Genomic DNA, 26,033 nt, shown 5'->3' on the forward strand with positions numbered 1-26,033 from the left:
TTGTTATTCATGATCTGCTGTGAGAGATTTTTCAGATCATAAAAGTCTCCATGGCACATGTTTATGACCTTGTATGGAAGCCGACGTCTTAATTTGTGGAAAATGTTTTACCCAGTCATGCATTGTGAAGACATTGATGTTCTTTTTTTCTGTTTCAATAGCAGAATGCATGCTATTGCATTCCACGTGGGAATGCCCACTCTCCAGAAAATTGTGTGCGATGACTTTGAGATGTGTGTTCTGGATGGCATAGAGTAATGTTGCAGCGACATTCACTTTGCAAATCAAAAGAAGCAGAGACAAAAGTCCTCTTTCCAGCAACTACCTTGGCCTGGCATAGCTGCCAACACTTTGGAATTTTCAATTAGTAACATTTAAGTAAAACTGAATATCATGTGCGCGTAGCGCACATCACGAGCTTTCTTTGGAAAATCAGAGTCAAATTCCCTCATGTAGCAGGGTGTTGTTTGGCGAGCCTTAGTAATAAGGACACTTTTTAGAGTTTCGTTGCTCATGGACCCTCTGAAGTCAGTTTTGTTCTTTCGCACCTGACTGAAGACCCTTTCACATTCAGCATTGGTATGGGGTATGGTTAGAATCCCTTTTGCAAGTCTGTCATAGCACAGTTCACCAGAAACATTCTTTTCTGTCATCATACTTGTCCACTGCTTGTCAGTAGATTCCTCATTTTGCACTAAGTCCGGAAGCTGAGCAATTTGATAGATAAGGAACTGGTTCTCCAGAGCATCTAGGGCACTGTGCTTGTCTTCTTCTTCTTCCTGAAGCAACATGCAGGGGAACTTGTTGATGAAGAACTTTAGAGAAGTGAATTTGGCATCCTTCTGATATGCAATGTCAGCCACTTGCACATGGATGAGAACATCAGACTTCAATAGAAACTTACTTACAATGTAGTCACATGCCTTGGTGTAATATGAATGCACTGCTGCATAGAACTTATGGCAATCAGACTCATCTAAAGTGTTCACAATTTCTCTTGTTGCGCTTTTTATGACCATTTCAGATTCTTCACAAAGATTCTCCTTGTTCTTGTAGTCCAGAAGGGTCAAGTCTGTGGCTGCAATGATTGCTTGTGGAGCTACAAATTGGCTGTACAAGTCACGCAGTAGACTTTCTAGTATTCCTTTTAGCTTTTGTATCAGAGGACTTCTCGTCTGAAAGATGACATTTTTCTTGTGAAATGCAATGATGCTGTGGCTGATATTGGGTTTGAGTGCAATGAATTCAGAATTCTTTCCTGTCTTGTTTTATCTCTTACTGTCTGTCTTGTTTCTTTTTTCCTCCACATCTTGTTTTTTCATTTCCAGTCATTTTACTAGAAATCATACTGGGATGACTGGAAGTTCCAGTCTTGAGCACTGTTGAGCCTGTTGCCTTGCCAACAACTTTCCCAGTCTTCTGCTTTTTTCTAGGTGTATCCGAAGCTTCCTCATTTGTCGTTTTTCCCGAGTAGTAGAGCTTGAAGATGCAGGTCTACTGTGTTGTGGCTGTGGTGTTTGAAGTTGAACCTGGGAGGTAGAGAAATTATTGATTACCATATGAGAAAGAAACAAGACTACTGACACAGTTTACAATTAAAAAGATACACTACATTTGAAATCTTGGCAGATGACTAGCATTATTGAATACATTTTTTATATCTGTAAACTGAACAGCAGAGTGAAGATGATTGGAAGAGAAAGAGCTTACAAGTAAATGACCTAAAAATAAGAAGAAAAAATAAATGATGTAAAGGAACATATTTAACTGTCACCCTGTATATATCGTCCCTATTTTCACGAAGTGACGGTAGTGAGGAAAATCGTCACGCAAACTGTATGCAATTTTATTTCACTACCGTCACTTCGTGAAAACAGCGACGAATTATGATCAATTTTTGTACTCACTTGGGTCTGAGACTTGGCAGGTTTGCTCACATGTGGTGGATCTGCAGACACCTTCTTGGGAATGCAGAATGCTTGGAGTTGTGCAGTCATCTTGGTTTGGTGAGCAGGCTTTTTCTGCAGGACAAGACAAGCTTAAAAAAATTAATGCGATGCCTGCAACACTATTGATGACTTATTTATAAGCATGAAATTTAATTACACATTAAATTAAATTTTGCAATTACCATTTTGGTTCACGTAATATCCATTTTCGTATTTTTTTCAAACTATTTTAGAGTGTAAAATGATAATAACTGTTGCCAATTTGAGGAGTAAAAGCTGATTAATTCAAACATTTAGAAAGCTCTCTACTGCTAGGGTTAATCTATTCAAATCTGGTAATTTTAATGATGGCCATATTTAAATGGAATAAAAAGGAGTACATGCCTTGTAGTAATACATTTTCTAGCCTTACCTTCAGTTGAGATCCCTGAGCAGGTTCATTTTTCACAGCTGGAGTTGGCTTCTTTGGAACAAGTGAAGTCTGGACACTATTCTTGGTAGCCTTGGTCTGTTGAGTAGGCTTCTTCTGCTTTGTCTGTTGAGTAGGCGTCTTCTGCTCGGCTGACACTTCTCCTTCAAAAAAGAGGACTAGAGCTTGCCATTGTTGGATAAATCTTGGCAAGCATTGGCCCAAGCTCAGCCATCTCGTACAAGCATGTTTCAGAACTGCCTGCACTTCGTTCCCAATGAGCATCTGGAACTTCTTGAGATTCAATTTCCTGTTCACGCTGGCTTCCAGATAGTAGAACACATCAATAAGGAGCGAGTCAATTGAATATGGTAATGCAGATGACGCATCTTTGGCAGCAGAATCAATTAGATGATTGGGGCAACCAAGCACTGACACTTCCCGAGGCATGCCACAATTTGGTATGGTTTACTGTCGCTGACATTACTCCCATCAGTTGATATTGCAATTGGCCGTGCTTTCATGGCTGAAACGATCTGTCCTTGTTTATCTTTGGCCATTTCACGCACAAGACAAGATGTTTGGTCCTTGCACTGGTAAACTTCATAACCTCCTCAGAATTAGGAAAGGCTTTTTTCAACAATGGTCCCATGTGACTTGCAGCTGATAGAAGAATATTGTGCTCCAAATAAAATGATGTAAATAAGCACTCAGCTCTAGTTATATTAAAATCCTTGGAGGTTGACATCCATGATGTTATTTCTCGTGCTGACGATTCAGACTTGAAAGCAGTGATGTGTTGCTTTGATTTGCAATGAACAACAATGTCATTACAACCGCCATGCAAAATTGACAAATCTCGGCGACATTCCTTGCAAGTTGCATGATGTTTGCTCTTTCCTGATGATGCACCGAAGTCAAATTTATCAGCATATTTCTTGTTGTAAGCATGTCCTCTTTTGCACTCCATCTTATTCACAACGATTTTCTGTCTTACACGATGCAAGGAACTGCTTTGGCATCTTGAGCCTCTGTTTTTTGTACGAGATGGGTTTCCGTGAAATTCTCCTTCTGATCTCCAGACAACTGGTCATACTTCGTACATGTTGCACATTGGTCTTTTTTATTTATCATAACGTTTTTTCCGGGCAATGGTATGGTGTTGCTTGGCCACAATCAGTGAAATAGCTGCATAGGGAATCTTATCTGCTTAATGAGTAGAAAACTGCAAGTATTGCGCAATTCTTGATGAATGTACTTGAAACAGTCTGAACATCAAAGTAAAATGGCTAATGGACACATGGGAATAGACAGTTCTGAATAGACACAAAGTGAAATGAATATACAGTTCTTTGGTGGACATAACTGAATTTCACAAAAAATGGACATAGACAGTTCTGGCTTTAAGCCCTCTAGAAAAAATAAGAAATAAAAAACAATATAATACATATTAAAGAAAATAAAATGAAATTTGCATATTCAAAATTTATGCAAATTAACCTTTGCATTTTCAAATATCGACAGCCCCCCCCCCCCCCCCCCCCCCCTGCAGTCAGGGGTTGCTCAAAATAGCCCAGGGCCAGTAGAATTTCAGAAATATGTTTGCTCTTTCATTAAAATTTAATGAGAAAATTGTAAAGCACAGTTTTTGTTGGGGTTGCAGGGGTTTACTCGTACATGTTTCTATGCGATTCCGTGTTTGTTTTTTGGGGGAAAAAAGATGAAAAATTGTATTTTAAGATCGTATTTCACTCTTATTATCATACTAAATATGATTTAATCGTACTGGTTGGCATCTCTGTATAACCCTCCAATTTTCATTAACTCAAACAACTTACATCATAGTGAATAACCTACTCAACTAAAACGCATTATCACTACCAAACAATCATCTTTCAGCGAATAACATTCCAGCATTGGGTCCCGATATTAGTATTCTTTCATTATCATTAACCTTCCCATTTTGATATTCCATATATAATATGATATCAACCTCTTCTTTACTTAAATACTTGCATGTCTCATTGTCACGTTCAAGCTTGATCTCTGATTTGAGTGTCTTCTTCAGAGTGATGGTTTCCACCGTGACGTACCTTGTCTCCTCCTCCAACCCAGTCAAAAAATGAGCACTTTGCAAGGTTCATGGAATGTTCCAACTTCAATATACGGATCAGGTCGACAATCCTTAATCTGGGAAGAAAAAGCATGGATGTATGATCTTGTTATCCATCCACCTATCAATCCAGTATTCTAAATGTGCACCATTGTTTTAGATTTCTCAAATATGATCTATAAGTTCGAAATACATGTACATGTCATGATGTGAGTGATGTTTAAAGATACTAAGGTTTGAAAGGCAAGGAGTGACAACACATAAATCCTTTAACTCATCACCTTAAGAAAAGGGTTTTTACCAACTTTACAACCTGCTTTCAATGTGATGTCCATGGCAGATGATATCATTGATAAGTGTACGGTAAGCCAACAAAATATTGACAACCCTTTTAAGAAGGAATAATATTCATATTCGTTTTTGCAAGAATGAAGACATGATAAATGAAAATGTTTAATTATCAACAAAATTAAGAAATTTACTTGTTTATTCTTCTCATTTTACTACTAATATTAAAAAGCAATCTTAACAGCTTCATGGTAACTATAATATGTAGGGATGACCTCTGTTTCCAATAAATCTAGTCCCTTGCTGTACACATGATCTATCAATGTTCCCTTCTCAGTAGTAGCATTAACAACATGCTGTTTGTAACCTTTATTACACATTAGCTTGTTTACCTGTAAAGAACCTTTAAACAAATCCTCATTAAAATCTCCCATCACAATACACCTAATGCTTGTTTTGTGTAATACATCTAGCAAATTGTCTAATGATTCACAGAATGATTTGATACTATATGATGGAGGTCGATAAACAACTGAAATCACAACAGAAACTGGTTTGGTGACAAGAATTGCAATAAACTCTAAGTTGTCGACAGATATGTCTAATCTACTTGAATATGTATTCTTGATATACATTGCAACACCTCCGTGCGATTGTTCTTTGAGTACATTTCCAACTCCAGAATTACAGTATGACAGATGTCGTGGCTGATGATAAAATCGAAAGTTATCTAAAACAACGTCACAGAGATCATCATCATTAATCCATGTTTCGGTCAAGCAAATACAATCTACATTCACAAATTGGCACTGGGATTTGAAATCAGTAAAATGCTGTTTTAATCCTTGTACATTTTGCATTACCAAAGAAAAGTTATAATCGTGAATATCTTCGGAAGTTTCATTCTCAATAAACGGCTTCATAATCTCAATGCGTTCTTTAATTTCTGGATTACAATATATACGTTTAGGATCGAAATGTTCTATCACAAGTCCAGATAACGAAGTAACGCGACTAAGCCCAACATATGCCTGTCCAGATTGAAATACATTTTTTAATGATACAACAGCTTTGTCTAATGTCGAACCTTGTACTTTATGAATTGTGCAAGCATAAGCAAGCTTAAGTGGAAATTGTTTTCTCACATATTTCTTACCAATGGATTCTTGAGACATTTCGATTGAATGAATACCAATATCGGCCTTCTCAAAATTAACTTTGATGCAAACTGGATTCAAATTTGTATGATCCGTTATTATTTCTGTTACATTTCCGAAACATCCATTTGTCAGGCCTTTACTAACATCAATGTTTTTGAGCAACATCACTCTAGCATTAACTGCAATCCACAGATAAGGAGGCAACTGGGTTTTCATCTTTGTATAAGGTTTTTCCCGTATTTGATTTCCTTTTTTAACATCTTTGTCCATGTCTTGTGCTTTTACGCATATCACATCTCCACATTTTTTATGCAATAATTTCTTGTTCCAAGCATCTACTTCATTGTTACATGCATAGATATGCAGAGCATTTTCACATTCTTCACCAGTCTCACAGGACTTGAGCATTGCTAGGTCTTCATCACAGAGAATCTCTTCCCCTTGTTTTACACGTAATCTATTTAAGAGAAAAGCAAATTGGGTATCGTCTTTTTGTCTCATAATGTCTTCAAGTTCTACTTTCTTGAAATTAGCATTCCACAATGCACCATTGAGTGTGTCTTTATATAAAGGAGTTCCTAAGACTGGAGGTAACTGATACATGTCTCCCACAGCAATAACTGAAACACCAGCAAAAGCAGTTTGATCTCGTGATTGTTTTATTTGTCGTAGGCGGCCGTGAATGTAAGACATCAACTTTTGATTTACCATTGATACTTCATCTATGATTAAAATTTGCAATTCAGCCAGCTTATTTCGAAGGACACTTATTTTCTCATCACTCAGAGGTTGATACAGTCTTTGTGCATTGATTGGAATAGAAAGAATACTATGTATAGTATGGCCATTGATATTGTATGCAGCTACTCCGGTTGGAGCCATTTTCAATACTGAGACATCATCAGGATGTGGCAACATTCGGGCTAGTATACGTGTTGCTTCATAGTAAAGACATTTGATCAAATGACTCTTTCCAGTACCAGCACCTCCAGTTAGAAACATATGAAACGGTTCGACCGATTTTCCATTTACTCTATCTAAACACCACTGTCGTATTTTGTAAAAAACACTCTGTTGCTTCTCATTCAAAGACCTCATCAAAGAATGTCCATCTTGTTTGGAAATTTTTACTGAACGTAGTTCAATGCTATAGTCATCTTTTTTCGGTTCATTCTTTAAATCTGGGATATCAAGATCTCCATCACAATCTTCGACATCTACATTTTCTTTGGGATGTTCAAGTCGCTCTACTTCCTTTTCCGGACATAAAAGACCCCATGCATCTTCGTGTGGACCAAATTTGTCAAGATGCTCCTGTGCATGATCAATTGCATCGGCATTCATTTCAAACTTCTTTCGGTTAGTACAGACAATTGACCAGACTTTCTCCAATTCACGTCCACATATTTTCACAGAACCTGTCTCGTAGAACTCTTCATGTGTTTCAAATGTTGGGGGCTTTAATTGTCCATCTTCAAAATATGGCAGAAAGAGTTGCAAAATGCTCAAATAATATTTTTCGGGTGAGATGATGGGTGAGAATCGGGGATATCTTACAACTGCATCTCCCGTACGAGTACGCTTCTGAATATATCCCAGATCGTTATCTAATTTAAAGACATTTTTACTTCTTGTACTTGGCGTTTGGGATGCAGTTAAGATTCTATACTGAGAACAAAACGTTGCAAGACACATATCACTGAATTCTGCGTTTTTAGGTCGAGCTTTGTATCTGTCGAGCTTGCTAGGCATCCAAACATTCTCATCATCATCATTATCGTTATCTGGTCTGCTCTTTATAACGCTTAATGGTAAACTCATTCTGACAGGGTCGGGTCCAACAGGAATGAATTCCACTTTCCTAGAAGATTCTTTCAATCTGAGACTGCAAACACGATAGACGCTTTCTTGAGCAGACACTTCACGATTTTGCATGTACACCTGGCCAAGTTTTTTCATGCTTTCCTTTGCGTTCTCATTTCCCTCTTTCATTTCTGATAGTGTATGACTCAATAGCATTCCGATTTCTCGTTCAGCTTTTGACATGTAGGATACAATATAAGCCACGCATGCAAATACATTTGTTACAAACTGCAAATCCATGTTGGCATTCCAGCTTCTTAGTAGACTTGGATTAAACTGATTCACCCATACATCTTGTATTTCTCTTTTGATGATTATACTTTGTTGTGATGCTAATTCATTATGTGCATTCTCAAATTGATTTTGTGTAATGCCAAGCTTTTCAAAGAGATGGTTTACACTGTTGTACTCGATTCCATTGGATAATGCATCTTTAACTGACTTCAACAATTTCTCTGCATCATCTTTAATCTTTGTAGAAGCTTTAATTTGATCATTGTCCTTTCCCTTATTTTGCACTTTCCCACAATCTTTAGCTGGAATCTCTTCAACAGGTGTTACAATGAATGTTTTTTCAGATGGTGGTCTTGGGAAATTAAATCTACACGCTTTTCCCGTTTTTGTGCAAGATTTAGAATGTTTCTTACTGTGTTGTTGGACCTTGCTTACTATTTCATGTAGTTCTCGATCTTCCTTTTCATCCGGTTTCTGGCAAGAAATGTATTTATCTACAAATTGTACGACATCATCATCTTTATCGATACCCAACTGTGGAGCATTTTCAACCCAGAACAAGGCATGAATGTGAGGGGAACCACGGGCTTGATACTCTACTCTCCAAAATGAATCAACTACTTTACCAATCGGTGCAGCGGGAGATAAAATAACTCTCTTCATAAAAGTGTGAAATCTTTTATCAAACATTCTGGCAACTGTTACTGGATTTGATCTTAAAAGATTACATTTTTCTGTATAGTCTAATTCACTCGATTCCCTGGTGTCTCCTTTTTGTCTAAGCAATGTATTCATTAATTCTGGCCATCTCATATCGGCAGATGAGAAAGAAGCAAACCATGTCGGCTTTCCAAGCTGTCGTACCATTGCGAGAACATCTTTTTGTGTCTTTTGCCAGAATGGAGGTGTTCCACGAATTTGCTTTAAAAATTTATAGCCCTTGTCTGATTTTAGTATTTTTTTAACTTTCTCTGCATCTTTCAAATCTGAGGCAGTTATTGAAGACGAATCATCTTTTTTGTTTGGACTTTGCCTTAAAGCGATAGAAACTTGTGATATAACCTGTTGAATTTCATAAATATATTGTGCATAAAAGATGTAATCTGTATTCTGAGCAAATCTATTGTCCACGTGCATCAGTCGGTTATGCAGATAACGTCCTAATGTTATTTTTTCATCTCTTCTATCATGGAATGTTGGTTGACCTTTAGGAAATAACACTGGGAAACATTTGGCCTCATTGCTTTCATCTTGTAGAATTGATACAGGGCTTCTTCCTTCACAAGGAGCACAACATATTATGTCTTCAAAATACTGATCTAATATTTCCTGTCCAATATCTACCGGCTGGAGACATGAGTCTAACTGAATACCGCGTAAGCGTTCTTCCATATCGTCTTCAGTGTTGTTGTCATCTATTTTTTGTTGTAGTTTACTGTTGTCTTGCATGTTTTCATTAGCATTTTTGTCTTTGGACAAAATGTAATCAATTTGTTCTTCCATTTCCTTCCAATATTTTGCCAAACGAGCTTTACCACCAATTTCCACTGCTTCTTCCTTTTCATTATCTTTTTCATTTCGTTCAAGTGAGTTTTCCCATTTATCATTTACTGCAACATCAAAATACCACTTATTATTTGCTTTTAAATACTGCAGAGCATTGAGCAAGTTAGATTTATCTACAAATTTGTACTCATAATAGCTTTTGTACGACAATTTTCGTTTGAGTTTAACACGGATCAATTGATCTTCAGTCTGTGGTCTTGGCAACATATCTACTGTTTCATAAGTGTTTGAAGGCACGCACACGACTGGGCCATGGACTCCATTTTGACCACCTTTAGGCAAGGCCATTAACTTCATGAAAGGGATATTCAATGCAATCAAATGCTGTTCTAAATTGTTCAGATTGGCAAGTTCTTCTGGAACTTCATGTAGTTGTAAATTGTTCATGTTTGCTTCTGCAGGTACTTTTCCAGCTTGCAATTTTCTATGACAGGTAAAGCATATCCAAAGTGTCGATCTGGCTGACTGGCCTATTAAACATTTTGACCGGCATTCTGAATTGCAAACATGCAAATATTCTTCACTTATGCACGTGTGAATTTTATAATTACTCTTTTTACATTTCAATACCTGGTTCTCAAAGAGAAGTTTTAAGCATACACAGCACACATATTCTGGGCCATGAGAAATTATCTTTCTAAATTCTTCAAGTACAATATCAAACTCGGACAATTTTACCGTTCGAAGTACAGACCTTTTTCGATTTTGTTTTATTACATTTTGCCTATATTTTTCAATTCTTTTATATTTCATTTTTAAGCTCATCAATTTCTTTTCCTTAAATTCGTTGCCTTTATATCTAATTTTGGACAATGTTTTCATATTTGCCTTTTTTGTATGTTTAAATTGTTGATCGTTGTGATATAATTTCTTCATTTGTTTTTTCATGATATCTTGTTGTTTTTCCTTAAAATTTTCATCGTTCAAATATTTACTTCTTAATTTGCTTTTGTGAATTCGTTTAAATAGTTCATCATGCTGGTATTTACTTCTTATTCTACTCTTGTGCATTCGTTTAAATAGTTCATCATGCTGGTATTTACTTCTTATTCTACTCTTGTGCATTCGTTTAAATAGTTCATCATGCTGGTATTTACTTCTTATTCTACTCTTGTGCATTCGTTTAAATAGTTCATCGTTCCAATATTTATTTTTCATTTTAGTCCTCATAGCTGTTTTAACATTTTCTTTAAATCCTTCATTTCTCAAATATTTTTGTTTATTTCTATACAAAATTTTCTTTTTATAACATAAATCAGAATGATATTTGGTTTTCATAATATTTAGCTGTATGTTCCTGAAATTTGAATCCTCTTTATACATTTCTTTTTGCCTTTGTTTCACATAAGCTCCTTGCTTTATTTTGTGTGATAAATTAGTGTTGTAATTCTCTTTTTGTCTTTGTTTTACTTCATTTATTTTTTCCATGTTATAGGTTAAATCATTTTGATATTTATTCTTCGATTTAATTTTCCTCATTTGCGCATTGTGAAGACACTTTTCCTTTTTCTTAATTATTTCATCTTTGGTCAAGGCTCGTTTTTCTCTCATAAGCTGTCTACTGCGCTCCCTTCTTTGATTAGAACTTTGTCTGTGTTTACGTTTTTTCTTTCCATGGTCTACATTTCCAACATGAACTTCTCCAATTATTATTAATTCATCATTACTATCAGCACATTCGCTTGCATCAATTCTTAAGCTGTCGTTCTCATTCATTTTTACCAATTTGGTTTTTCGAACTTCATTACCAAGGTCAACATCGACTTTTGCATCATTTTCAATGTTACTCAATTTTCGTTTTCTGCTTAAGATAGAGTTGGAATTCTGAACTTTGTTCACTAAATTTAATCTATCAGAGTCATTCCCGCATTTAGTACAATTTTTGAAATCTCCATTTTGTTCATTTACATATTCTGTCTTGATAGAGTCATTTCTTTTCAAAAGACAACTTTTATTCAGCGGTGGTTCTTTTAGTTTCGTTAAGGTAATTGTCACACTCTTCAGTTTTAATTCCTGACCGTTATAATGTACATCATGACTGATCGTTTCATTTGCTTTTTCAGGGAAGAGAAATACATTTGGGTTATCAATCATCTTTTGTGGGGAAACACTCTCATCCAATATTTGAACTTCATCAAAGCTTTCACAATGTATGGAACATCCAGAGCTTCCAGACTGACTTTCACTGTGTGTATTTGACGAAGGAATTGGATTACAAACAAAATCCTGTAACTGTGGATAGCCTTTCAAGGTTTCATTCTTACCGGAAGTTGCTTTAGCACATACACTAGTTACTTCATATTCGGTGTGCAGGGGCATCCCATTGATTTTGCTAACCTCATGCAATGCTTGTACACACCTTGCCAGCTTTGAGTACGAAGTACAACACTGTGTCCGTTACAAATCAGGAAACCTCGACTGCTTCTGGAATGTGAATCAAATATAAAAAAACCATCTTGACCAGATAATACAATGAAAGTACTTCTAGCAAATGTCACAAAACATGCATCAGAATCAGTACAGAGTTCTTTTTCGAGTGCTTGCTTCAATGTCATCGAAAGAGACTGGGCCAATATCAATTCATCTCCATCTAACAATCCAGTGACTGGTTCACGGCATACTATGTTAAACAATTCATTGTACGCATCCAAATATTCAAATAGATCAGATATCAATAAGTATTGGTTGTCGAGTGAAGTGGATCGCCGTATGTAACAATATAATTCATTACCGTTATTCAAAATCCTGTCTAGATCTGTACTTTTCCAATCATTGGCATTTTTTACCTTGCTATACAACAGTGCAGAAAGTGAATTGGTAACACACTGCTTTCCACTTAAGTCACCAAATCTTGTATCCCCTTGATTGAATGTCCCTTGGGCAACCAGCGTTATTTGTGTATCAACTCTCGTGCATTTGTCTTTGTGATCACTTTCAAGGGTTTCGTCCTTGGTGTTACGTTCGTTGTGAACGACTGATTTAGACTGATTACTTGCACACTGTTCATATGTCATGTCAAAAAGATTTGCAGTACCTTTTCTCTCATCGTGATTTATCGTACCAGTTTCCAACGTGAGCCTACGTTTTTTTCCCTTTGGATCAACATGGTTTTGAAATGTTTCAGGAGACTTATCCACTACTTCATCAATTTCTTCCTCTATCTGACACTTGGATCTACACTTCTTGAACACATGCTTTACTTTAACATCAGCCTGAATTGATGGACATGGCAAAGTTCTCTTTGTTGTTCTTGTCTGTTCTAATGAATTGAAATTGACAAAATCTACAGATTCAACAACATTAAAATGAACATTTCCTGTGTACAGTATATAAATTCCCTTATCAGATGTAACAATATTGATTCTTCCAGGTTTCTTTGCAGAGTACAATTGCCAACATGGTACTTGGTCATTGTATGAATAAATATCAGTATCGATTAAATTTGCTAAAGCGCTAATTTCAGTGTCTGTAGCCCACGTTCCGTCTTCCTTTATTCTACGTTTCAAAACATATTCTCTGACTGTTCTATATTCTTGCCTCAATGTATTACTAAACATGTCCTTGGTTTGCAATAAATGTTTCACAGTGGCATTTCTTAAAATTGCATGATTACGCTCAGTTCCAGAAATTACATAGGAAATTGCACGAAAGAAACAATTGCCATCACCAGTAATTTGTTTACTCTGTAAAGGAACTCCAATAGAGCTATTTCTATCTAACCTTGAATCACAGCCTTTGCCTATATATCTGATATTCAGTTTTGAACAAATGTTCTGTTTGTCATTATTCTGGAGGGGTACAAATTTGAAATCTTTATCTGGTCTATCACGTAATCCAAGATCTGCTACAAATTCAACTTCTGTTTCTGTTTCATCAGTACATGTGTACATATTAGCATCTATTGCCTTTTCAATGTCTTCATCTTTGATATTTGAATCTGAAGAAGATTCTAAAGGATTCCTTGAATGAGCATGATCATTAAATGACATATCAGTATCATTGTCTGTACCATCTTTTACTGTATCAAAGCTTCTATTCTTCAGGTCATTGTCATACACTGCATCTTCTTGTACACCATCTGAAACATCTGAAAAATCATTTTTCATCATATCATCATTTTCCAATACCGATTCACAGACATTGTCTACTGGTTCATTTATGGGCATATCTTTTGGTCTATCACAAACATTCAAAGGCATATTGCGTTGTGGTAAAACACTTCTATCGAATAAATCACATCCAGGACTTGTGTCTGTATCACTATCAGATTCTATACAATTTCTTGCACACGAACGTTTCACTGGTATATGAACATCACTGCCACTATCATCGTCCGTTTCAATTTCCCCATTTTCATCAAAATTTGATTTCAACAGATTATTCTTTGAATCGTCCTGCACAACTCCATCTGAACCTTTGTTGTCTTTCATATTGCAAATATGCTGGTCTGAGTGTTCATCATTTTTACATGTATTTGGATCAAGTCCTTGGTCACTTGCATTCATAGATTTCTTTGTATCCAGCTTCTCATTCTTTACTGCTAATTCTATTCCTTCATCTTTGTCAAATCTAATCTCTGATTTATCAGAAGAGTGATTTCCATCAGTGCCTTTTTTCCCGGCTTTGGAAGACTGACCTTTCTTGTTCCTTGCTCGACCTTTCTTGTTCTTTGCTTCTTTTTTCTTGCCACCAGCATGAACTCTGTACTTTCGCAAATCCTTGATCTGTTCAAAAAGATTACAAGTACATACATCGATATCAACACATGTATCTGTTCTAGATTGAGTTGGCAAATTGCTTGCTATGTCTGCCCAGGATCGTGTTTGTGCCGTTTCACTTTGCACACACATGTCATTATACAACTTCATTGCATGTGGGGACTGCACACTGTAGGCATATAAACCTAAAAGAGTTTCTGTGTAAGATTGAACACTGATATCTTTTTTCTCGGATTTCACCTTCTTTTCTTTACAATCAACTTTCTTTCGGTCTTCCTTTTTTTTCCTGCTATGGCTTTCATAGAATGTCTTCATTGCTTTGCCGATGTAAGTTACACCAGGTTCTAAGACTTTGCCATTCACTGATTTTCTTCTGATTTTCCTGTCTGTTTGATGATCATCTATTGATTTGGGATACAATTTTCTTGATTTTAGTTTCTCCACCCATTTCGTCTTCCTTGATTTCACAATTACCCAGTCATCCTCAAATTTTTCATTTTGCATCTCTTCGTGTTCTATTTGGGATGGATTTTCCATAGCCAAAGGATTATGTCTATCAGACTCATTTGTTTGCCTGTCAGTTATATGATGTTGTGTTCCTCTCAATCGATTGGTTTTCTTTCCCTTTTTACCATACCTCTTCTTTGATCTGCCACATTTTCTTTTGTTGGTCGTACTTGATAGGGTCCTTGATTGGTTCAAATCCAAGTAACAGTGTTCATCATGATCACCAAGAAGTTCGTATCTATTGAAATGAGAAGGGATGCATACTTGATCAAACATGCGATGAGCCATGTTGTTATTGCCACAAAATGAACAAATCCAGATCAATGTCAGGTCACTCAGTCTGTCTTCACAAGGGAATCCCATACATGTCACATGAAAATGCTTACTACAACAGTCACATCTTGCATCACTTTCATTTTCTTTGATTTCATTGTTACAGATACAGCATTCATTAAGATCTGGGTTGGTCACCAATGCACAACTAGTCAGTATATTCATGATTTCATCAAGTGTTTTCTTAAATTCAATTGTATCCATCATGGTAAATTTTGCTTATATACTTGCAACAGTTCTGGTTAATAATTACAAGTCTACAATTAACGGTTCTGTAACTTTGATATATAATGTTCTGTATATATTCCTTACTCCAATAGTCTTTTATTTAAATATTCCTATTGTGAATTATGAAAAACTAATCCTTACTGATATTAAACTCTATGGTATTTCAATAGCCTAGCTTTATATACACTAGCTTGTACTGTGTTAAGGAGCTATAATGTTTTTGTCTCAAGATGGCGTTTTTTATTAAAATTATGAGTAGGTCATTAATAGCCTAAATGTATTGTAGGCCTATATAAGTTCCCAAATTGCTAATTTCTTTGTTACTCTCTCTCTGCAAACAGGTTCACTTTATATCCTGATCAAAATATCTTTCTTATTCTTTCTCAAATCAATCAACCTCACTTATATTTCTAAAACTATATATTTATCCTGACCCAATCTTCTTTCTTACTCTCTCTACAATCAAGCTTACTTTTATTTTTAAAATTCTGAACACTATATATCGAAGGATTTCTTTCCTTTTCTCTTTACAATCAACAACGCTCACTTTTCTAGGACTCTATATATTGACACAAATTTTGTGTGATTATGGTCTTATCAAGTTCTAGGAATTAGAATTAAATTGCTTTCTCGCTATTGTTCTTCTTTTTATTTCAGTTTGTTTTTAATTCCTTTTAGAAACTGCCAAATATTTCTTTCTAATTTACAGTAATTATGTCTTCTAAAATGGCAATACAGTCTTTCAAACTTGCAATATTGCCTTCTTCACACTATTTTGTTCAATCTTCTTTATTCTTTGCTGTGTATACGCTCTTTTTACTTTCCCAAGATTACTAATACTACTGTTTTGAATTCTAATAGAGGTCTTATCAAGTTCTAGGAATTAGAATTAGATTGCTTTTTCTCTATTGTTCTTCTTTTTATTTCACTTTGCTTTTAATTCCTTCTAGAAACTGCCCAGATTTTTTTTCTAATTGACAGCAATTTTGTCTTCTAAAATACAGTCCTTAAAACTTCCAATATTATCTTCAACGACTACTTTCCAATCTACTTTACTCTTTAAAATGTATACCTCTTTTTTTCTTTCCCAAGATTTACAATATTACTGCTTTCAACTGTAATTATGGTCTTATCAAGTTCCAGGAATTAGAATTAGATTCCTGTTCCTCTATTATTCTTCTTTTATTATTGCAGTTTACTTTTAATTCCTTCTAGAAACTGCTAATAATTTCTTTGTAATTGACAATAATTATGTCTTCTAAAATGGCAATACAGTCCTTCAAACTTCCAATATTTATCTTGAACGACTACTTTTCCAATCTACTTTACTCTTTAAAATGTATACCTCTTTTTTTTCTTTCCCAAGATTTACAATATTACTGCTTTCAACTGTAAGTATGGTCTTATCAAGTTCCAGGAATTAGAGTTAGATTCCTTTCCCTCTATTGTTCTTCTTTTTATTTCAGTTTACTTTTAATTCCTTCTAGAAACTACCAATAATTTCTTTATAATTGACAATAATTATGTCTTCTAAAAATGGCAATACAATCTTTAGAAATATTCTGTTCCAGTTTTGATTCGATTCAAGATTTCCAGATTCAAGTTTCATTCAGTATGTATGTTTCAGATTCAAGGTTCAAGATAGTTCAAGTTCAAGTGCTAGTTCAAATACAAGTTCAAGTGCAAGTTCTTTGGAAGTTCTTTAGTTCAAAATAGTTCAAGATAGTTCAAAATAGTTCAAGATAGTTCAAGATAGTTCAAGATAGTTCAAGATAGTTCAAGATAGTTCAAGTGCAAGTTCAAGTGTAAGTTCAAGTGCAAGTTCAAGTGCAAGTTCAAGTGTAAGTTCAAGTGTAAGTTCAAGTGCAAGTTCAAGTTCTTTGGAGAGTTCTTTGGAGAGTTCTTTGGAGAGTTCTTTGGAGAGTTCTTTGGAGAGTTCTTTGGAGAGTTCTTTGGAGAGTTCTTTGGAGAGTTCTTTGGAGAGTTCTTTGGAGAGTTCTTTGGAGTGTACCACCCTCGGTCCTGCAAAAGACAGAAAGGAATAGAAAAAAAAATTAATTAAATTCAATAGACACGTCTGGGCAATTCTTGAGAAATCATCAAGGAGCTCGTATCTATTGAAATGAGAATGACTTAATTATTAAATCACTATTGCTTCAAAATAGACTTCCCCTTTAAGTCAACATAGATATGTGCCAGATCCAGCCCCATTCACTTTTTACATGATTGAAAAGCCCTGATAAGGGCTCGTTTGTACCATATTATGAAGTTTATGAATTAATATGGATTATAGATTAGAATCTAGAATATACTTACTTTAATTAGAGCGATGCTGGAAAGTGTGCTTAGATGTTAAGTACTTGTAATCTGGCATTTTCGTAAGTAAGAAGACCAGCCACTATCGCTTTTGCAACAGCGCTGTGTTGTGTGCATCTATTAAATGCAGTGCACAATTTATCGTCACCACTAGTGCGGGCGCGGGTGCCAGCGGTCTATTAAGGCAAGCCGGGATTTGCGGAACCAGAAGATAGTCTCAGTGGAGCATCCCGAGACCAAAATAAAGTCATAGTCATATAGTCATAGTGATAAAACACCCTAAATGTAAAAAATCTGCTCACAAAAACTAAAAGGAAACCAAAACCCAAGGAGAAAATCATCTCATACGAAAGAGTAATATGAGAGAAGCAATTTCAAAAAAGTTTCATCAAAATCGGCTATAAAATAAGAGAGTTATGAAAGTTTGAAAACACTTGTTGTACTTTCTATGGGGATCCTCAAATTGGCAACGCAAATACAAATAGTGAGCCCTCATCCAATGCTTAAAGATACTATGTCCCTTTTGCAGCCAACATCAAATTCTGAAGAACTTTGCAGAAATTATGAATATGTCATGTATGTCCTATCTGTCAAATTTAAACATTAGCAGTGTCCTAATATTCATATTATGCAAAGAAACCCGTTTACTTGCTAGACTAGCTTCACTGTCAGACACTATTGAGTGACTCACTGGCTTTTTTCTTCTTTGGTAATAACATACATGTACATAAAATGAGCTGTAAAGGGTATATGAACATTTGTCAACATCAATATCCCACTTCTGCTTGTAATGGCCAAAATTAAACTGATTGAATCTTTGCGCAGCATAAAATGTACGACCATTCGGTACAATGGTCTGAAAATAAGACCATTACTTACTGGCTCTATAGTTCTTAAGTCGATTCGACAACTAATAGTTGTTATTTTCCAACTTAAAGACATTTTCAAGCCCCCCCCCCCCCTTTTTTTTAGGGAAGTTCTAAATTAGTATTATCTTTCAAATGCCGTTGGAATGTAACCTCCTCATTTTGTTGGCCTGCAAATGGGACATAGTACCTTTAAAGGTAAAGACCAGTTTTGGTCATGCGATTGCATTGGGACGCTAAACATGTAAACAAAAATTAATGGCCTAACTCAAATCTTTTGGGACCCATAAAATAGCTTTGACTTAGACAAATTTTGATTTAGGAGGGTTATAAAATAATGGGACAAAACAGGATGGGCTACGTGTAGACATTCAACCATAGCAATTTTTGACTTATCCCAGTTCGACTTAGGCAAGGTCACCTGTACTATATGTTTTGCATTGGACTAAAATCAAAATACATCTATACGTTTGCACTAGGTGTTCAATGAAAAAAACTTTTTCTTCTTTATCAACTCCTTACATAATTCACTATGGATTCTCTTCAAATTTTGGCTACACCCAATGGAAGAGTATTATGAATTGTCCACAAAATTATGTTGCATACCTACGGAAGTGTCAAAAATGTTATATAGAAATTTCATTAAGCCATAGCTTTCCTATTCCGCGTTCAATTATGTTCCCAATTATGCAGATCTGTTTCATTCCATTGTAGCTTTAATTTAAAAACTACTTGACTTCAGCCTTCTTAAGCAGATCAACTTACTCTCTGCAACTCTCTGCAACTCTCTGCAACTCTGAAAACAGTCAATAACCTGAAAGAAAAAAAGAAAAGAAAAAAACAATTGCATTTCATGAAATACCAATATGAATATATTACACAAATAAATACAAATAGTGAGCCCTCATCCAATGCTTAAAGATACTATGTCGGTCCCTTTTGCAGCCAACATCAAATTATGTAGAACTTTGCAGAAATTATGAATATGTCATGTATGTCCTATCTGTCAAATTTAAACATTAGCAGTGTCCTAATATTCATATTATGCAAAGAAACCCGTTTACTTGCTATACTAGCTTCCCTGTCAGACACTATTGAGTGACTCACTGGCTTTTTTCTTCTTTGGTAATAACATACATGTACATAAAATGAGCTGTAAAGGGTATATGAACATTTGTCAACATCAATATCCCACTTCTGCTTGTAATGGCCAAAATTAAACTGATTGAATCTTTGCGCAGCATAAAATGTACGACCATTCGGTACAATGGTCTGAAAATAAGACCATTACTTACTGGCTCTATAGTTCTTAAGTCGATTCGACAACTAATAGTCGTTATTTTCCAACTTAAAGACATTTTCAAGCCCCCCCCCCCCTTTTTTTTTAGGGAACTTCTAAATTAGTATTATCTTTCAAATGCCGTTCGAATGTAGCCTTCTCATTTTGTTGGCCTGCAAATGGGACATAGTACCTTTAAAGGTAAAGACCAGTTTTGGTCATGCGATTGCATTGGGACGCTAAACATGTAAACAAAAATTAATGGCCTAACTCAAATCTTTTGGGACCCATAAAATAGCTTTGACTTAGACAAATTTTGATTTAGGAGGGTTATAAAATAATGGGACAAAACAGGATGGGCTACGTGTAGACGTTCAACCATAGCAATTTTTGACTTATCCAAGTTCGACTTAGGCAAGGTCACCTGTACTATATGTATTGCATTGGACTAAAATCAAAATACATCTATCATTTGCACTAGGTGTTTAAACAAACTTTTTCGGAAACGTTGTGGAATCGATCACAAAAGGTTGATCATCTAGCATATACGGTAAGTATTGGTGTGTACTGAAAGGTTGTGGATCATCAAAATGATGAGAAATTTGACCCAGTCATGGTAAAGTTACAAGCACTGTACACAGAAAGATGTATATGGGACTATGCGACACATGCGCGATATCTATCCACTCCGGATAGATATAATTTACCAAATATATCAATTAGTATCAAAATTTGTATCATCAGGTATTAGTCAAAACATATTCTTTCACATGATTGGTAATAAAAGGTACCATTTCATTTTTTGAGAGGGGGGCGTTTCCAAAACTGGTCTATACCTTTACTGACATAATTAAAAGTAACTTGGTAGTGTCCAAAAAGTTATATAGACAATTTCTAAAAGCCATAGCTTTCGTATTCTGCATTCAATTGTTCCCAATTATGCGGATCTGTTTCATTCCGTCATAGCTTTAATTTAAAAACTACTTGACTTCAGCCTTTCTAAGCATATCAACTTACTTTCTGCAACTCTTGAACTCTCAGTAACCTAAAATACAAACAAAAAAAACAAAAAAATTACATTTAATAAAATACCAATATGAATATATTACAATAAATACAAATAATGAGCCCTCATTCATAATGCTAAATGACATAAATAAAACAAGTCAACGCAAAGCATAGCATCCCCTCGCAGGGTACATACTGGGAAATCAAACTTAGGCCATGTTTTGATGCCATGTACTTTCATATCAAATTTGATTAAAATCCGTCAAACATTACTAAAGTTATCAATTTCAGAAACCAGATTCGCATATTTAATGAGCTATGACCTTTGACCTATATACTGGGAAATCAAACTTAGGCCGTGTTTTGATTAGGCCTGAGTCATGTCGGGATTTTCATAAACCGGGTCCCGACGGCCTTGCACCTATCGGGACCCGGTGTCCCGAAATCAGCTCGCAGGATTTGTCACTTGCCTCTATAAAAAGCGCATATCATGATTATTATCATCAGTATGTCCCTTAAAAGTGACCTTTTTTATCAATCAAATCAATTAACTAATGCATACCTCGGCTCAGATCGGTATATTCTTCCATTTGACATTATTTTCATCCATGATTGGCGATGTTTAGTGCCATTATCGTGCCTCTAAAAGTAAAAAAACTGGGGCAAAAATAGAATGACAACGTTCCAGCCGCCATTTTGATTTATGCAGGTTGAATAAATCTGGTCAAAAAATATGAATGTTAGAATAATAAAACAGCTTTCTAAAAAATTCTTCTTTACAATATACCGATCATATAATTTTTTAAAGACAAAATAAATATTTATCTCTTATTTTAAACATCGCATGCTTTTTTTTAAAAGCTGAAAATTACTTGGTAATCACGAAGTTTCGATACGGATAGCTGTTGCAAGGCAAGTTCAGACTAGTCTCGGAAAAATGCGCAGTGCTCGTCGTTAGCTGTAATGCGTGCCAGAACGAACCCAAACAAAGACGTGATCGTAACGAGAAAAAAATCATTAAAAACTACGAGAGCGCAATTGGAAAGACAACTACTGCTCAAAATTACCATAATCGGGTACATAACTTGGACAAAGAATTCAATAATCGCCCAAGAAATGCCACAGAAATTGTGATAATCGAGGAGTAACTGGGTACATTTTTATCGCCTGCTGCAAATACTAGAATCCTTTGTTATACTGCTTTTCACCGTAGAGGGCGGTATTTGGTTTCTATAGCCTCGTGTTCAATTTAAACACGTGTAATTCTGACATATCAGCAGGCCCATTCGGATAATGATTGTACCTGTAGTAACTCCTTAAATATCACTATTTATGTGGCTTTTCTTGGACAACTATTGTATTCTTCCTCCAAGTTATGTATCTGCTTACGATAATTTTGAGTAGTTGTCTTTCCAATTGTGCTCTCGTAGTTTTTAATGATTTTTTTCTCGTTACGATCACGTCTTTGTTTGGGTTTGTTCTGATACGCATTACAGCTAACGACGAGCACTGCGCATTTTTCCGAGACTAGTCTGAACTTGCCTTTTATACCATGTACCTTCCTATCAAATTTCATTAAAATCCGTCAAACATTACTAAAGTTATCGAATAGAAACCAGATTTGCACATTTAATGAGCTATGACCTTTGACCTACATACTCCGAAACTGAACTTATGCTGTATTTTGATAGCATGTACCTTCATATCAAATTTGATTAAAATCTGTCAAACATTACTAAAGTTATCGATCGGAAACCAGATTCGCATATTTAATGAGCCATGACCTTTGACCTACATACTCCGAAATTGAATTTATGCTGTGTTTTTATACCATTTACCTTCATATCAAATTTCATTAAAATTGGTCAAACATTACTAAAGTTATTGATTTTAAACCAGATTCGCATATTTAATGAGCTATGACCTTTGACCTACATACTCGGAAATTGAACTTATGCTGTGTTTTTATACTATGTACCTTCATATCGAATTTCATGAAAATCCATCAAATAATACTAAAGTTATCAAACAGAAACCAGATTCGCATATTTAATGAGCTATGACCTTTGACCTACATACTCCAAAATTGAACTTATGCTATGTTTTTAAACCATGTACCTTCCTATCAAATTTCATTAAAATCCGTCAAACATTACTAAAGTTATCGAATAGAAACCAGATTCGCATATTTAATGAGCCATGACCTTTGACCTACAAACTCCGAAATTGACCTTATGCTGTGTTTTTATAGATCTACCATTTACCTTCATATCAAATTTCATTAAAATCCGTCAAACATTACTAAAGTTATTTATTTTAAACCAGATTTGTTACGGCACAAAGAAGGAAGGGCATCGAGCAGCATATTAATACAGGGGTCTAGATCCCCTCCTTCTTTGGCGAGGCGATAATTATTATCCCATGACTTTTACAAGCCGATCGCCTGTCAGCTGTGACCTGTCTAATTATCAACTATCAAGATATTTATGATTGGAATTAGAAATTAATAGATCTAGACTAGATCTAGGTCTAGTCTAGATCTATGATCTAGGTAGGGAGGCCAATGCCCAAATCTAACTTTTTAATTACTAATTTGTTTATAATAAAACAAACATTAAAAGAAAGCATTTTCTTTCACTAAGAAAACTCACCCATCTGCCGACTCCAGAAGTTCCATAAAATAGGAGATATCCAGCTAGTTCCTATGAGGTTCCTTCTACGCCTGGCCGTACGTAAGAGCCTTGAAACAATCAATTTCAATTACGTTGAGAATTAGACAGGCCCGAGGGAATGGGCGTGTCATCATGGTCATTGCCCGGACAACAAGTTCAAAACTTCGCGCGAAAGTACATTCATCATCACCGGCTAGCCTTGAATTAGTCGCACACACCGACACAGTACTGCAGGCCAGGTACGGTAATTGCATGCAAGCCGCGATCGACCATGCTAGCCATGGCATGGAGGGTCAAAACATAATGGAGAGAAAGCTCGAAAGCCACTCATTGTAAATTAAGAAAGTAATTAAAAATTAAATAAATAAATAGGCCTACCTTAGTTTTGTGATGTATTCCAATTACTATTTCCTCAGACATCAGTAAAGATCTGACACTGCATTATCATCGATCGATAAATCCAACTTGCACTTGCATGCAGCGATCACAATACGGAATCAAATATGACTGCACGCATTGATAGACGTGTACTACTTACGGAGATATTTCTCTCCCTCTCTCTCTCTCTCTCTCACTAACCATATGATGATATCATACACTAAAACACACACGCTCAAATCATGGCATTCATTACACTTCTCAATTGGAGTATAGACTGCTCACGTAGACTTTTTTTTTTTTTACTGAAATGTCTTTTTTTACACTTCTCATACATTACTGCACGACACTGGTGTCTAGTGCTGAGAAAAAGGTACTATGTGTGAGACTACGTCAAATTTGTTTTGCGCGCGATGAGACCGGAGCTCATAAATATTCATATTATGATGTCGCAAGACTTCTATTTGGGGCTCAAACAATGAGGTCTCTGTTCACAATTTTCCTTCTCAATTTGAGATGGCTCTAGCTAGTATGGGGCTCAAACCAACGCAAGATTGACAAAAACATCGTACTCTATCTACCTTCGAATGTGCAGTTTGTAAAAATCTGCAATTAAAAAGATATAATCTTTTTTCGTTATATTTTCTAGTTGTTAAAAGTGACATTTGTGCACATCTGATATGTTAATCTCTTTCAAAAGTTCTTTGATATTAAATTGGTTCCATATTTTTAGGATCTACCTTCAGTCATTGAGAAGGATTTTAGTGAGCTAACCTCATCACCCTCTAGTTTCTCTTGTGCGTCCGTTTTTTTCGTCTGCTAGCCCAATTATTGGATCAAAATACGTCAAAATCTGCAAGATCGTCAATAAATGGTGAAAGATCGTTACAGATCCGTGATTATAGGTATGTTGTGGAGTGTTTAATTGTGTATTTGTTATACATTTTATTCCATAGACCCTAGATATTTGTTTTCTTTTTTTTCCCCTTTTTTTTTCTTCTGGTAATTTTCTGACTTGGAGTTGGACGACGAGCGCACAAATCGTAGGCGTAGAAGCCTTACGCCCGGGCATTGGCCTCCCTAATCTAGGCCTATAGTCAGATAGATCTAGTATCTAGATCTAGTAGTAGTATAGTACTAGGCCTAGATCCCTACGGACTTACGGTTTTTAATTTATAACAACACTGACCTAGATCTAGAACTAGATCTAGACTAGGTCTACGGTCTATTGGGGGAAATGAGTATGGTAAAACCGGTCACTCAAAGTCAAACTGAGTCAAAGATTTTCACTTTTTTGAAACACTTCCTTTTTGTTTTTCGTAGGGCTTCAAAATTCAATCACAATCACACTCGCTGAGCTGATGATATTACACGTAGACCCTAGGCTATACATGTATACGTAAGATGTATCGCATCTCAGACTTGATTTGTAACTGCAAACATTATTATAGATATAAACAAAGTCAATGCCTTTAAAAGTTTAATACACTCACACACTTATGCGATAACGCAAAATCTCCAACAAACTAATAAGAAAGGATTCACGATAAAGTAATACAATAGCAACAACCGATTTCTTACCAAAGCTAAGCTAGCAATCAGCACAACAGCACAAAACAGCAGTACTCGGATACTCATATGACCATGAGTACGAGTGTGCATGCAATTCGAATCGGCCAAAATCTTGGTCAGATTAAATTCGCCCTACAGACAATTCGCCCAGTATATTTCTCGCGCATATAATTTCTCACGAAATGCATGATTTTGCGTGTTTATATCTAAGGGAAAAGGAATGTCAAAACAATGGATATCTGATACCTTGTCGTTTAGGCCATGTAAAAAGAATATACATGTTTAGCGTCCCCGCCCACTTCTTTTTTGGGGGCAGCCTCCTACACTGTCGCTCATAAAGGTGGAATATTTTTTTTTTATCCGGAATTTATGGAATTATTTTAAAAATAATTTAAAAATACTAGATCTAGATAAATAATAGTATAATTCTCAGATTTTATTGAACAATGATTTGCCAATGTGTGTTTTGCGTGACTGCTAAATCATGTATATGCTCCTATGCTTATCAACTAGGGGACCTATGCCCTTAAGTCATAAATGACAGTAATGAGGATTAATGCCCCACAAAAGGGCC

At 35.6% G+C, this 26,033-nt stretch overlaps 1 protein-coding gene and 1 long non-coding RNA gene across 3 annotated transcripts; both read right to left on the reverse strand.

The window, feature by feature from the left end:
* Nucleotides 1-415: 415 nt before the first annotated feature.
* LOC115919184 lies at nt 416-17,149 on the reverse strand. Its single transcript, XM_030972311.1, has 7 exons — nt 14,938-17,149; nt 14,219-14,306; nt 11,942-12,006; nt 4,452-4,548; nt 2,362-3,564; nt 1,908-2,021; nt 416-1,529 (listed from the first exon to the last, which is right to left on the reverse strand). Exons 5-7 carry the CDS (start codon nt 2,806-2,808, stop codon nt 1,344-1,346), a joined length of 747 nt encoding a protein of 248 aa, XP_030828171.1. The 5' UTR covers nt 2,809-3,564; nt 4,452-4,548; nt 11,942-12,006; nt 14,219-14,306; nt 14,938-17,149; the 3' UTR covers nt 416-1,343.
* A 183-nt stretch (nt 17,150-17,332) lies between these two features.
* LOC105445247 lies at nt 17,333-25,753 on the reverse strand. 2 transcript variants are annotated; one of them, XR_973321.2, is made up of 4 exons: nt 25,469-25,753; nt 20,847-20,874; nt 19,316-19,364; nt 17,333-17,390 (listed from the first exon to the last, which is right to left on the reverse strand). It is a non-coding gene; the product is annotated as an uncharacterized LOC105445247 (long non-coding RNA). The 2 variants fall into 2 exon arrangements; XR_004061807.1 differs by lacking the exon at nt 17,333-17,390 and having other exon boundaries at nt 19,054-19,364; nt 25,469-25,745.
* Between the last annotated feature and the right edge of the window lie 280 nt (nt 25,754-26,033).

This window comes from Strongylocentrotus purpuratus, unplaced genomic scaffold (assembly GCF_000002235.5).
Source record: "Strongylocentrotus purpuratus isolate Spur 01 unplaced genomic scaffold, Spur_5.0 spur5_scaffold_6, whole genome shotgun sequence".
Classification (NCBI taxonomy): Eukaryota; Metazoa; Echinodermata; class Echinoidea; order Camarodonta; family Strongylocentrotidae; genus Strongylocentrotus; species Strongylocentrotus purpuratus.